We start from the raw sequence: 14193 nt of genomic DNA, 5'->3' as shown, positions 1-14193 counted from the left end.
GAAAAGAAAGACTTATGCAGTGCCTTACATAATTCCAGGATATCTACAATTGCTTAATAAGTATCATCACTATTGCAACATGGAAATGCTATATCCAATGGATGCCCAGCAAGATCCCACAAAACAATGAGGAGATAAGTGAGAATGGTTGAGAAAAATGTGTTGGTCCAGTATTTTGAAGAGTACCATTGAACCTTTATGTAACCAGAGGGGGAAGATGGGCCTCTGTTTCATACCTCATTCAAAGGTACCAACCAACTTGGTCTGCATTGGAGCAGAGCCCTTCACTGCATAAGGAAGGATGTAAAGGCAAGCAAACTGCACACATATTTTACTGCTATTTAGTGAGATGGTGACAGGATGGCTGATCTCTTACCATTTGAACACGATAGAGGATACTAATTCCAAGAGTCATAAATGGTTTGGAGAAATCGATGACCTTCTCACGTTCAGCTGTAATGGTTAAACCTGCTACTGCCAGATCAGCTTTCTGTAAATACAAGTATAACAGACAAATCAGTGGGAAATGAATAAGACAGACAGACATGTACAGAGCCTCTCTCTCTCTCTATCTGTCTCACACACACATATGCACACACGCACACAACATCACCATCCATGACATAGGCCAAATTTCACCTGTACCAGGAATTGCAAATTGAGGGTAAGTGTTATGGCAGATCTTCCACCCGACACCAGTGCTAATGCTGAGACTTTTCCATGTATTCCCGAAGAAGTTCCAATTTCCAGCTCTGTTGTTGATCTAAACTGGCTGTGGGATTGGTACTGGTGTGGATTTATTATTGCCATGTGTACTGAGATACAATGAAAAGCTTTGTTTGTGTGCCGTCCAGTCAGATCATGCCATACATAAGTACATTGAGGTAGTGAAGGGAAAAATAGAATGCAGAATATAGTGTTACAGCTACAGAGAAAGTGTAGTGCAAGTAGACAACTAAGGTGCAAGGCTATGGCGAGATCTTCCACACTCCCCCTGTGCTGCTGGCTGCCCCCAGTCCCTCATGGACCAACAATTCTTCCAGCTCTCAGGCCACAAAAACCATCTCTCAACATGTGCTGGGTGAAATCTGGCACAAGCACCATAGTCTCCTTTCAAATGGATGGGAAAAATTGTCCCCTGGGAGATAGGTAAGTAGTTATGTTTATATTCTTTATGCTAATCATCCAAACAACCTGTGGCAATTCAGAATTCATGGGGCACTTTTCCTCAAGACCAGCTGCTGACTGGTTTGTGCATTGATAATGACAAAGTCATTCACATGACAATAATTTTTACAGAAAATTCTGGACCATTGCATTATGTTTTTTGCAACATATGATGTGTATTGGTGACTTTCAGTAATTAACAGGATTTAACACAAATATCAATACTGTTATACATATAATCTATTACATAAACATTGCATTTACAAAATTATAGCTGCTATATATAGTGCATTTTTTGTGAAAAGGTAAAGTCCAAACCACATAATGAATTACTATGCATGTGAATAACCACGGGCTATATACTTTATTCCCTCTTTCTCAATCTTGAACCAGTGTTGTTATGTTTATTTTGCACATGTGTAAGTTATGTATAATCTACGTTAATTTAAGTTTACGTTAATTTATGTTTGTCTTTGACTAAAGGCTAATTTTCAATAGGCTAACTTTCCTGTGTATGTTTGCCCGACAATAGAATTGAACTTGAACTTGAGTGTCACTGCAAGAGGCATTTCTAACTCAGAAATTAAAAAGCAAGGAAGCAGTCAGTTGTGATACTGATCCAGGTCCATACAGCACCACAACGCAGCAGAGGGGACATGGAGAACAGCAAGATTGACACTAAAAGCCATTTCCATTGATGCATCCCACTTATAATTATACTTTAAAGCTTCAAATGATTTGCACCAACAGTTCATAATGGATTGAGTTATCCAGTACTTATGAACCTGTGCTAATTGAATTTGGGAATTTGTGCGTTGTCACAGAGAAAGTATCCACAAATGTGTTTGACCATAAAAAGTAGGCCAGGAATCACCTCCGTCCTATAACCTCATTACATTTGACTCCATGAAGCTTGACTACATTTCCCCAAACATTTCCTGAACCCATCACCCTCGCCTGCTTTCCCTGACCTTGTCACCCCCAACAATCCTGACCACCTTGACCCCATCACCCTTGGCTCTAACACCCCAAACACCCTGTCATCCATCTTGATGTGATCTGATCTGGTCACCCCAATGCTGCTGGTTTACTGACAATTCCAATCCCGTGTTGCAGCTGACTCTCAGTGTTCTCACATCAATCAAGGATGACCATATTACTGACATTAAATTGCAACTTGTATGTTTTAACTATCTTTTCAAATTTAACTGAATTTTTTCTTTGGCTAAAGGCATTCTTGAGTTTATAATTGCATTTAAATGTAACAGAGCATGCTAAAAAGAATGAGGGAGAGGGGAAGCTATGTATTAACCTGGTGTAGTACAGATGAGTTTCTGAGCCTGGGAATAAAGTGAATGGAGGTGATCTTCAGCTCTCTCTCTGATGTTATGTGAGTCACCTGGGAATGCTTGCTGCTGATCGGGAGGACCCAGAGTGGGAGAGTGCTCCATTTCCCAGCAATGACATCCCTCATGTTGATGAGCACCAAATTTCCCAATAAAATATGATCAAGTGTTGTCATGTAGGATGAAAAGAAAATCACTGTTGGTCCCTTGAGTGAGATCTCCAGTTATGAGCTGGAATATAAACCTTCGATCGATTGCTACATGTCCACAAGTTGCTGAACAACTCTGCTGATTTTCAGCGTGTTACTTTGAGTAGCACAGAGAGGTTACTTAAGGCTTCCATTCTAAAACTGATAGTTAATTCATTTGCAATATTATTTGTTTGTGCAGTACTTACCCTCGAAATCAGCTCACCGATCATCCCCGTCCACGTGCCATTGGTCTCTGCTACCCCATAAACACCGTCAGCTACCAGCTGGATTTTGTAATGAAACCTAAGGATTTCTGAAAGCTCCTTCAGCATATCCACACAGAACCCCTCATATCGTTCATTCCCCTGGAGTTCCTGGTGGTTTGGTTTCAGCATCACATAAGGATTTTCCTGAAGGAAAAATAAAATCCTGTTTACACTGAGGCTACCGAGCACAGAAGCTCCAGTGGAGGAGAAATTAACCTGCATTCAGCTTTTGGACAGCTTATTAAACAGGTCTTGAGTTTCAATTATAAAAATTGTGACCAGGAATCAGATCACCAGATGAAACTATGAATCACTGATGGTAACTGACAAAAGCTTTGCATATTGATGCAGCATTCACCTCCCTGCAATTTTAATATTAAACTCTTAAACTGACAAAAGGTAGCTGAAGACTATAAAATAAACATCGGATGAATGGCTGAGCATTCCCTGGGAAGAACAAACAAAAGCTGCAAAACCCGATTTTTGATATTTGAACATCATGCATTCTGCCGTAGAGTGGTGACAGATGTGTGATACAAATCCATAACTAACACCACGAAATACATCTTTGCAAAGGTAATCCTTCCCTCCTGAAAGCATGTTTTGTGACTCTACAAGACAACATAATCTCCAAAGTGGCTAACTTTGACTTCAAGGCACAGCAAAATTCCACTAAAATGATACAAGCCAGTCAGTAGATACAAGCTATTTGGCACCCTACACCTTTAACAAATCCTGAACTATAATTAAAAGCTAATACGGAGAGTTATGAGTGGAGACTAAATGCGAAGGTGGAACTAGCCCCATTCTGCTGATTTCTTTCTACCTCGTTTAATTGCACTGAAGCCCTGTGCCTGAAACGGGATCATTTAGCAAGGGCTGGGAATTGAATCTGCCCTCCTATTCTGCATAGCTCACCAAATAAACTCAGCAAACTACTCAGGAGACCCCACGCTGTCTCTTTAATGCTCAGCTCAAGGATAGCTTTGTGGATGATTGGGAATTGGGATGACTGCCCTTTAAGCAGAGAAAAGAATGAATAATGAAGAAGATTCAAACAAAAATAAAACCTAAAATGCAAAGTGGACAAATAAAAACAGCCACAGAAGGGAGAAAAACCTTCTTCAGTGCCTCTGGCTGTACAATCCTACCCACAGGGAGCCAAACATTGAGTTAATAGAGCAACAAACGATCAGCTGGAGGAACTCAGCAGGTCAGGCAGCATCTGTGGGAGGAAAGGAATGGTCAATGTTCTGGGTTGAAAACCTGCATCAGGAAAGGAATTGTCGACGGTTTGGGTCGAAATCCTGATGCCGGGTTTCGACCTTAAATGTCAACAATTCCTTTTCTCCCACAGATGCTGCTCAACCCACTGAGTTCCTCCAGCAGATTGTGTGTTGCTCCAGATTCCAGCATCTGCAGTCTCTTGTGCCTCCACTGAATTAATGGAAAACTGTGGAAATGGCACCGGAGTTTCAGGGTGGGACAGGCCAAAATTAACTCAGAACTGCTGGGAGTAGGGTGAAGAAGAAACCCTATCATTTTGCATTAATTTCAAAATAGCAACCTAGCCCACAATTAAACCAGGTGATTCCTCGAGAATTAGTGGTTTTCATGCTCTTTCCATACATCCCATTTTACTGCCAATGAAGTACAGTTATCGCAGTGATCCAGGAAATATGACTGTTAATTTGTGCACAGCAAGATCCCTCAAGCAGCCCTGTGATAATGACCAGATAACCTGTTGGAGAGATGGAGATTGGCCAGAAACATAGGGGAGAATTCTCCAGCTCCTTCTCAAGATTGTGTCAAGGGATCTTTTACATCAACTTAAGTAAGCAAGTGGGACTTCAGTTTAACATCTCTCCTGAGGGACCCAAAATGCAGACAATCTCGATAGTCCAGAGAATGTGGTTAACCTATGGTCCTTATCATTGAAATTACATACTTTGGGTAAAGCAATTCAAGATCATTAAAATAAAGGACAGTGGGGCCAGTGGTCAAAATGAAAGGTAAATTCAAACGAGTTTGCAGAAGGTGATAAATGTTCCTATTAAAGTGCCAGGTGGGATAAAGGAACATGCCTAGCAGCTGGTGGGAGAAAGGAATAGTTTGCAACTCAAACTGTGAGCACAAAAACTGGCTGAATGTCCTGTCTCTGAATAATTAACATCAGATGAGCAGAGAAATTAACATCAGATGGACTGTGTAATTAGCAAGTTGTGAACATGTGCAAGCTTGGAATTCATGGGGGGCAAGAAATCACAATGTAGCAGGTATTAAACACCTACATAAGTTTAAAGAGACATGCAAACTTTTCTTGCCCTTAAGGAGCAAATTCCAGGTGAGGCAGAGGTTCACTGACACCTTTTGCAACCTAATTTACTGCACTTGGTGCTTGCAATGTGGCCTCCTCTATATTGGTGAAACCAAGCACAGACTACGAGACTGTTCTGTGGAGCACCTGTGCTCTGTCTGCAACGGCCATCTCAAGCTTGTGTTTGCATGCCATTTTAACTCTCCTTCCCACTCCCACTCCAACTGGTCTGTCCTTGGTCTTCCCTATTGCCATAGAAAGGCCAAATGCAAATTGGAAGAACAAGGAGGCACAGTAGTGTAGTGGTTAGCGTAATGCTTTACAGCGCCAGCGACCCGGGTTCAAATCCGGCCACTGTCTGTAAGGAGTTGTATGTTCTCCCCATGTCTGCGTGGGTTTCCTCCGGGTACTCTGGTTTCCTCCCACATTCCAAAGACGTAGAGGTTAGGAAGTTGTGGGCATGCTATGTTGGTGCCAGAAGCATGGTGACACTTGCGGGCTGCCCCCAGAACACTACACAAAAAGATGCATTTCACTATGTGTTTCGATGTACATGCGACTAATAAAGATATCTTATGAAAACATCTCATACTCCACTAGGGTAGCTTACAACCCAATGATACAAATATTGAACTTTCCGATTTCGGGTAACCCACGCTCCCGGTGCTCTCCACCCACACACACTCACCTGTCCACCTAGTTTTCTTCTGCCTTTATTCATCCCTCCCCTCCCCTCCCCTCCCCCCACCTGGTTCCATCCACTCATCATCCCCTTCCCATCTGGCTCCGCCAATCACCTATCAGCCTCTCTCCCACCAGGCCCTCCCCCAGCTACTTTCATCTGCCCTTTATCCTCTTGCCAACCAGCTCCACCAATCACCTACCAGCCACTCTTCCATGCCCCTATGGACTGCTATATACCGAAAATCTTTCCTATTCCCTCTCGGTCCTAATGCAGGGTCTCAACCAAACTGTTGACTTACACATTTTGCCTCCGCAGATGCTGAGTTCTTCCAGCATTCTGTTTTTGTTCTAAGTTAAGGATGGAGCTGTGAATCATGAAATGGCAGAGGTTTGCAGCACAGATGAGGGCTATTTGGTCCAGCATGTCTATGGCAGCTCTTCAATACAAACTAATCTCGCTGTCCAATGCTTTTCATTTGGTCCCTTACCTTCCTTCAAATGTACATTTCTTTTTAAAGATGCTTAATTTGTGGCATGGTTCCCATATCCAATAATTTTGCATGACAAATTTAACCTCCCTCTTCTCTGAGATTGTTTTAATTTGTTGCAGTTGCTTCACTAACAATTGATTCAATCAAAACTTTCATTCTCAGCCTTGTTAATTCCAGTGAAAATAGTTCCGGTATCTCCATCACTCTTTCCAATTACAATATTTCCTCTTTTGGCAACAGTCTCTCTGCTGTTGGCTCCCTTCAGTTTTAATGTCCTTTCAAACTGGCCAAATCCCAACATAAACCAAGATTCAAATTGCATCAGAAACCTAATTAATATAGGCACAGGAATACACCATTAAGTTCAAGTCTGTTCCACAACCATGTAGATGGTGCTCCATATTTTCAATATATTTAGCCACCTAAGATCACGATACATAGAAACATAGCACAGAACAGGCCCTTCAGCCCACAATATTGTGCTGACATAGCTAATCCCTCCTACAGGTACCTACGGAATGCACATATCCCTCCATTTTCCTCTCATTCATGTGCCCATCCAAGCCCCTCTTAAAAGCCCCCAATGAATTTGCCTCCACCACCCTATCAGGCAACGCATTCCAGGCATCCACCACTCTCCGAGTAAAATACTTACCCCTCACGTCTCTTCTGAACCTACCCCCCTCACCTTAAATGCATGATGCAAAAAATGAATCTGTTCAAATATATTACAATTTTGAATATATACTTCTGGTAGAGGATTTTGTGCACAGTTTAGGTTCCCTTACCCAAGAAAGGATAGAGTAGCATGGAGGCAGTCCAAAAAGCCATTCACCAGGATAATTCTTGGGATGAGAAGATTGGCCTATTAAGAGGAGTATTCAGTGGAGTTTAGAGGAATGAGGGGCGATCTTACTGAAACAAGGTAGGCATGACAGGGTAGATGTTAAATTATTTTTCCTAGTGGTAGAATCTTGAATGAGGGGACATAAGTTCAAGATAAAGAACTGGTCATTTAAGACTGTGGTACTTCTACTCACAGAGAGGGGTGAATCTTTGGAACACTCTGTTTCAGGGAGTTGTGGAGGCTAGCTCATTAGAAGTACTAAAGTGGAGGTAGATAAATCTTTGAATGATCGGGAGATTGAGAGCTATGGGGATATGGCACAGAGAAAGAATTGAGGCCTGGGGTACAGCCAAGATCATGTTGAATGATGGAGCAGGCTTGAAGGACAGACAGCCTAGCTCTTCTCATTTTTTTGTGTTCTTGTGGTCATCCCAAGCCCAATGCTAAACTGGATGCCTCAAATAATGAGGGGCGAGACAGAATTGATCTGATTTCAGCTTCCCAATTACAATCTGTGACCATTTTAGTGGCATTCAGGAGATCAACTCTGAAGTTTGTAACCAGTTGATCCTGATGTTCTAAAGCATGACTGGGAAGTGTCATCTTTGTCAGCTGTTATACTGCAGCTACTTTGTGAATAATATTACACTTCCAGTGCAGGCTTGAATCATGATTAAAGAATGCTCAAGAAAAATACCAGAAATACAAGGGTATACACACCAGGAAAAGATGAACAGACACCCAGTCTAGAGAAGAGGACGATCAGTGTGATCTAACAGAAGCCTTTAAAATTATGGTGGGTGTCAGATAGAGTGGATGCTGAGATGTTTCCACTTGCGAAGAGCCGAACTTGGGATCATGAATATAAGAAAGGCACCAAGAAATCCAATAGGGAACTCAGAAAAAACTTGTGCAGAACTTGTTACTACAAGGAATGGTTGTAGCGATAGTATGTACGGAGGAAGAGTATTAGGGAGAAGGGAATAGAGAGTTCGCTGATAAATTTAGGTGAGGTAAGACAGGAGAGGGCCTGAATGGAACATAAATGCTGGCATAGACTGACTGGGCTGAATGGCTTTTTTCCTGTGCCATATATCCTATGTAATCTTAGGGAAAGATCCATGAATGGATGCTCTTGCACACTGGAGCTGTGTGTATCAGATGAATCTCTCTAACTTCCAGTTTGGTATAGAGATTAAATGTATAATAAATACAGCTTATAGTTACTTCTTACCAAGATAGTTGTCACTATCAGAGTCTTATTGAATAAACTTTCTGAAGCATTTAAGAAATAAAATCTTCGGTCCATTACTAGTCCATTCTCTGAGTGCCAGATTCCAACCTACAGGAGGAAACAAAAACTTAAACCTGTTGCAAGCTGAAGAAAAGGGGATAAATCACATATCTTATATTCTTGTTCTTAACATGGCTCCAACTTCACCTCAATACACATTAATATTCTAAACACACCTTTCTGGGGAGTGCTTCAGCATGTAATTCCTCATAATCTTTCAATTCTAAAGAACCTTCTAAACTGACATGATTCTAATAAACTGCTAACACTTTCCTTTACCTCAGAAATGTCATCAATAGAACACCATAGTTGGAATAATTTACTAGTTCACATATGTGAAATAATTCAAAACTGACTGACTGTAAGTGGGTTGAATCTCTTGATTCTTCAATAAGAAATGAATCAATTTTAACCTAATTTGTCCATTCTGAAGCCCATATGACTTGGCTGTACTGGTTTACACTCCAGCTGTTAAGGAGTAACACTGTGAGGTGTAAAGCTGGTGTTCCACTCAATCCTGTTGGTTTCTCAATGGGTTTATTTGGTTAAAATTGTCCCCAATGCTTCACACTAGTTAGAATATAGAACATAGAACAGTACAGCACAGGAACAGGCCCCTTGGATGACGATGTCTGTGCCGAACACAATGCCAAATTAAACTAAGTCTCTTCAGCCTGCACATGATCCATATCCCTCCATTCCCTGTCGACCTAAAAGCCTCAAACGCTATTATTGTATCTGCTTCCACCACTGCACTTGGCAGCCAGTTTCAGGCACCTACAACTCTCTGGGTAAAAATCCTGCCACGCACATCTCAAACTTTCCCCATCTCACCTTAAGTGCATGTCCTCTTGTATTTGACATTTCTACCCTATATTTCTAACCACTAGTACTCCTTCTAATGTGTTCCTTGGTACTGTGTTATCTTACAATTACTGAATATCTACTTACATATTACTACAGAGGAGGTGGCCCATTGCATCCATATCAGGTCCCTACAGAACCATCCCATCAATCTCATTCCCTCTCTAAGTTCCAAGTAGCCCTGGAACTTATTCTCACTCACCTGCTCATCAATTCCCCTTTGATTCTTTTGCTCCTGACCTACACATGGGGATAATTTACAGTGGCCACTTAACCTTCTTCAACCTTTATGGTTGAATTTAAGGTTCAAACTTTAAGGTTCAACTTAACCTTAACCTTTGATGCAAGGAAACTGTAGCACCTAGAGGAAATCCACCAACTTACAAAGCTCTCCACCTCAATCTATCTAACCTTCATCAGTTGTATCAAAAGCTTGTCACAATATGGCCGTGTTTACAAGGATTCCCTGCTCCTCTGAATTTTATTCTATGTTTCTCAAAACCCTGATGAACATTCCCACACAGTTTTCTCCCTCCCCTACATGGCCAGAAGGAAATCGCAGGAATAGAGAACAGAGAAAAAAATAAAACAAGGGGAAAAAATAGGACAGAGGGGAATAAATGAGAAGGAAGAGAGCAAGAAGTAAGTAGGATTTTAAGAAAGAAAAGCTACAACATTTCCAGTGATCCCAGAACTGGGTGATGTCCTTCCAAACAGGACCATATTGTGCCAGGTTTTTGCTGCTTTAAATGTATTTACAGCTTCAACATTAAAATTGCTTTTTTTTGCAGGAAGTGCAAAAACCAAGGGTTTTAAAATTACTGACACTGCTACTAGCCATTCTTCATCCCATATTACTGATGACCATTTTCTTCTGATCTTTATCGTCTGTTGTTCGTTGGCCTCAAGCAAATTCCCATTCCTTTTCATTCAGCTGATCCTGAGAAGTACCGAATATTGTGTAAAGTTCTGCTTGTGGGATGGGATTTTAAAAGGCATCAAGTTTGATGTGGATTGAGGTGGGCAAGGTGGTATGAGGGAGTTTAACAGCCCAGCTCATAGAAAAGTGATTGGTAAGGTGCTTGTCTGATTGCAAGGGATGAGCTTATTCAGACCTCATGTGTCTGACTCGAAAGCCCAATGCATGCTAAAGGGGTTGTACTTAGTTCTCCCAGATGTCATTGCTGTATTCCTGGCCAGTAGTCAGGATTAATTGAGGTCAGCTTTAATTGTTTGACTTATGAACTAAGAACACTGTTTTATGATGTAGATAATTTGATAAATTACTAATGAAAAGTTATGGATTATTTTTATGGTTAGAAAGTTGTTAATGAATCTGTTTCCATCACCTTTACAAAACTGCGTTCCAAATCCCTAACCCATAACATAAAAATACGTATGTCACCTTTGATCTTTTTGCCAATAATATGAGCTATCTCTTCTGATCAATGATGCTTCTGACATATTTACCCTGTCAAAATCCTTTGCAGTTGTGAACGACTCCCGTTAAAACTGCACTTAAACTTCCTTGTTTTGAGAAGGACACATTGCAGTTTCTCCAGACCCTCCATGTATCTGATCTCCTTCATCTTCGGTACTGCTCTCGCAAATCTCTGCACTCCCTCTAGGCCTTAAAATCATTGCTTAGGTGATGTTCCCAGGAATTGGAACAATGTTGTAGTTGAGGAATAACCAGTGTTTAATAAAGGTTTGGTATAATTTATTAGCTCTTGTACATTACCTATTGATTTGAATTATTCCAATGGGATATGCCCATTCGATTGCAACAGCCTTCAGAGTTTCCCTGTACATAAGTCATAGGTCCCCCTGTTCCTCCATTTGCATCATTTAGATTATATTGGCTCTCCTGACTTTTCATCCAAAATGATTTTGTTTTCCACATTCCTTTGTGTTAAATTTCATCCCACAATATTCTTGACCATTTCACATAACAAGTCTGTTTCCTGGTCAGTCACTATCCTCTACAGATTTTACAACTGCCGTGATTTACTTAAAATCTATTTCTCCTTTCTGTCAATAAATTATACCCATAATGTCTAAATTTTAATATTTACATCCTTTAATCAAGTCTTTGTGAATCCGATAAAAATGTGAAGAATAGAAAAAATGTGTTAACTGTTATCTGTTAATTCTTCAAATAATTTTCAACTAATTATAGTGTAGGGAGTTCTGGGGCAAAAAAACTGCCTTAAACTTAGATGTTAAATTCCCATGTTTAATTGAGTGGGACAGTAGCACGTTTCATATGCTAAAGAAGGAAGGCATAGAAACACTATACTGAATATCTACAAGGAAATGTTTGGTTCCATGGTGGAAGTTAGAACTGCTTTCTCTCCAGTGCACCCCTTTGCAGCTGTGAGCTTGTCTCTGGTTCCTGGGTTTAAACCGATCTCATTCCAACGAATCTGGGTGAGCAGCCTCTCAAGGTCCAAGTGTAATTAAACTGCTCTGTATGATTGGTGTTACAATAAATGTTAACCTTCAACAATATAAATTTGGCACAAACAATTCAGTATTTGGCCGTCAATAGGTAATTAAAAACATCCCCTTCAAACTCAATAAATCAGCATTGTCGGTCATGGACACCAACCAACTTCAAATTCTCAAAATACTTTTCCAAGATCTAAAACATACTAGAGACATTGCAAAAAGATTTGAAGAGGATTGATAACAATCTGATACCTGTTTCAGTCCTTCTTTACTGCGTTGAACTATCTTCAAAATATAATTAGTTCTCTGACCCTTGCTGTTGAATTCGATGTGACCAGTTAGACCTTCTAGTTCCACCTGGACTCAGGCACACAGAAAATTGGTCATTGACATAGATTCATTCTCAAAATAGTTTGCTGCAAAAGCCTAAGGACACAATCAGACTGTACACAATCACTTGCGTACATTTTATCTCCACAGAGTAATACACAAGGTCAATTAACTGTTGCATTTATATAATTCCAATCTTTCACGGTATGCCAGTACTTCCCTTGGCTCAATGATCAAGCCAGACGCTTTCCCACTGGAGTTGCAGCATAAAAAGCAAAGAGAAGAACTGGAGATGGCTGAAAGGAATTAGCCTGAACACGGAGAGTGTAATAATTATCAGGAAAGTTCAAATTGTCTCTTTTCTCTGAAGAGAAGGCTGAGAGAACCCTTTACAATTATGAGACTCTTTGATAGGATTTTAAAAAACACATTTTTTCCATTTGATAAGACCGTTTCTGAAAAGGCCAGCATTTATTGCTCATCCTGAATTGACCTTCAACTGAGTGGCTTGCTGCAAGTCCGGCACCCTTCTGGGGCTGTGAGTTAGATCTAGGCAGGGTAGGCACAGCAGCTCCTTACTTGAAGACCATTAGTGAACTTGAAGGTTTTTAATAACAGTCTGAAAGCTTCATCATCACCATTACTGACATGAGCTTTTCAGTGCATATTATTTAATTAAATGAATTTAAATTCCCAGTCGCTGTGGCTGGATTTAAATTCACTGTTAGGATCATTAGTCAGGGTTCTGTAGATTACTCATCCAGTAATTTAACCACCACTCTGCCACATAGAGACAGTTGCGGAGTAGTCCAAACCCAGTGGCCATATATGTAGATGGCCACTCATAAATCAGGACTCAGAAGAAGCAACTAACCAGCAAGTGGTTAATGATCCCTTCAAACAATGTCAGTGAAGGGAATTCCTTCCTGCTGCTGATTGAATGTTCAGCCTTACAAGTTTAAGACTGGGCATCAGGTGATGAACTAAGCTCAAGACAGCAGTGCTGCTGTTATATTAACAATGCGCGCTGATTGACCTTATGACCTGCTGCTCTGCGTACATCTGACAGATGTTAGCTTGATCTGTTTTAGTGCCTTCAGCAGTGTGACATTCAGCCTGATTCACAGAAGCGTGTGTCAAATAGATCTGTAAATGACACCCATATGGCTTGACAATGAATATTAGCTTAATCTAAATTTCCACCACTATCTCCTGATTCATTCTCATTCTCAAATAGAAGTTGTACATCTTTCATACTTGTCATAAAGTGATACAGCACATGAAAATGCCCTTTAGCCAAACGAGACTGTACCAACCATCAAGCACCCATTTATACGAGTCCTACACTGCTCCCATTATCTCCCTGGATTAATTGGGATTAATGAATGAAAGCAGCCGATGAGAAAGATTCTGTACAGTAAGACACAGAATGATGACTCCTCACAGGTGAGATCGAACAGTAACAATAACATGAAATACATGCCAAAGGAAAATAATCAGCGACATCACTAGAGATGAGGCAACTATACTTTACATACTCCATTGAGACGTTATACAAGGAGCTACTCCATTGTATGATTCCACAAGGACAACAGGCAGCAGCATGCATATCATACATTTAGAAAAGGAGTAACTGCATCACATATATTCCATAAATACGCAGAACAGCGACACCATAGCACACCTATAGAGTCCCAAGCAGTTTGATCCCTGAAAATGACCCTCTCTTACCATTCTCAGGTAGTTCATCAGGCTAGTTCCATGTTGCCATATCTGCGTAGAGCCACAGGACAAGGATTTGACAGCAATTTCCTGGCTGCGGTTAAGTTCATTGACGGCAGTTACAATGACAAAGACAGCGTCAAACAGGAGTGCGGAGGAGAGCTAGGTGCAAGAGACAGAAGATCACTTCTGGAGAGAGTAAAAAGGGGCTTATCAAAATTCA

General features: G+C 40.8%; 1 protein-coding gene across 1 annotated transcript in view; it reads right to left on the bottom strand.

Moving 5' to 3' along the window:
* Window positions 1-14193, bottom strand: part of grik4 (glutamate receptor, ionotropic, kainate 4) — a 102227-nt gene that overhangs the window by 25019 nt on the left and 63015 nt on the right. Inside the window, exons 9-13 of the mRNA XM_052040165.1 lie at window positions 13980-14132; window positions 12171-12275; window positions 8544-8651; window positions 2911-3114; window positions 377-490 (exon numbers count right to left, since the gene is read on the bottom strand). Coding sequence (XP_051896125.1) covers window positions 377-490; window positions 2911-3114; window positions 8544-8651; window positions 12171-12275; window positions 13980-14132 — 684 coding nt within the window. The remainder of the gene's footprint in view (window positions 1-376; window positions 491-2910; window positions 3115-8543; window positions 8652-12170; window positions 12276-13979; window positions 14133-14193) is intronic.

Source organism: Pristis pectinata, chromosome 27, assembly GCF_009764475.1.
Source record: "Pristis pectinata isolate sPriPec2 chromosome 27, sPriPec2.1.pri, whole genome shotgun sequence".
Taxonomy (NCBI): Eukaryota; Metazoa; Chordata; class Chondrichthyes; order Rhinopristiformes; family Pristidae; genus Pristis; species Pristis pectinata.
This window is presented reverse-complemented; position numbering and strand designations above follow the sequence as displayed.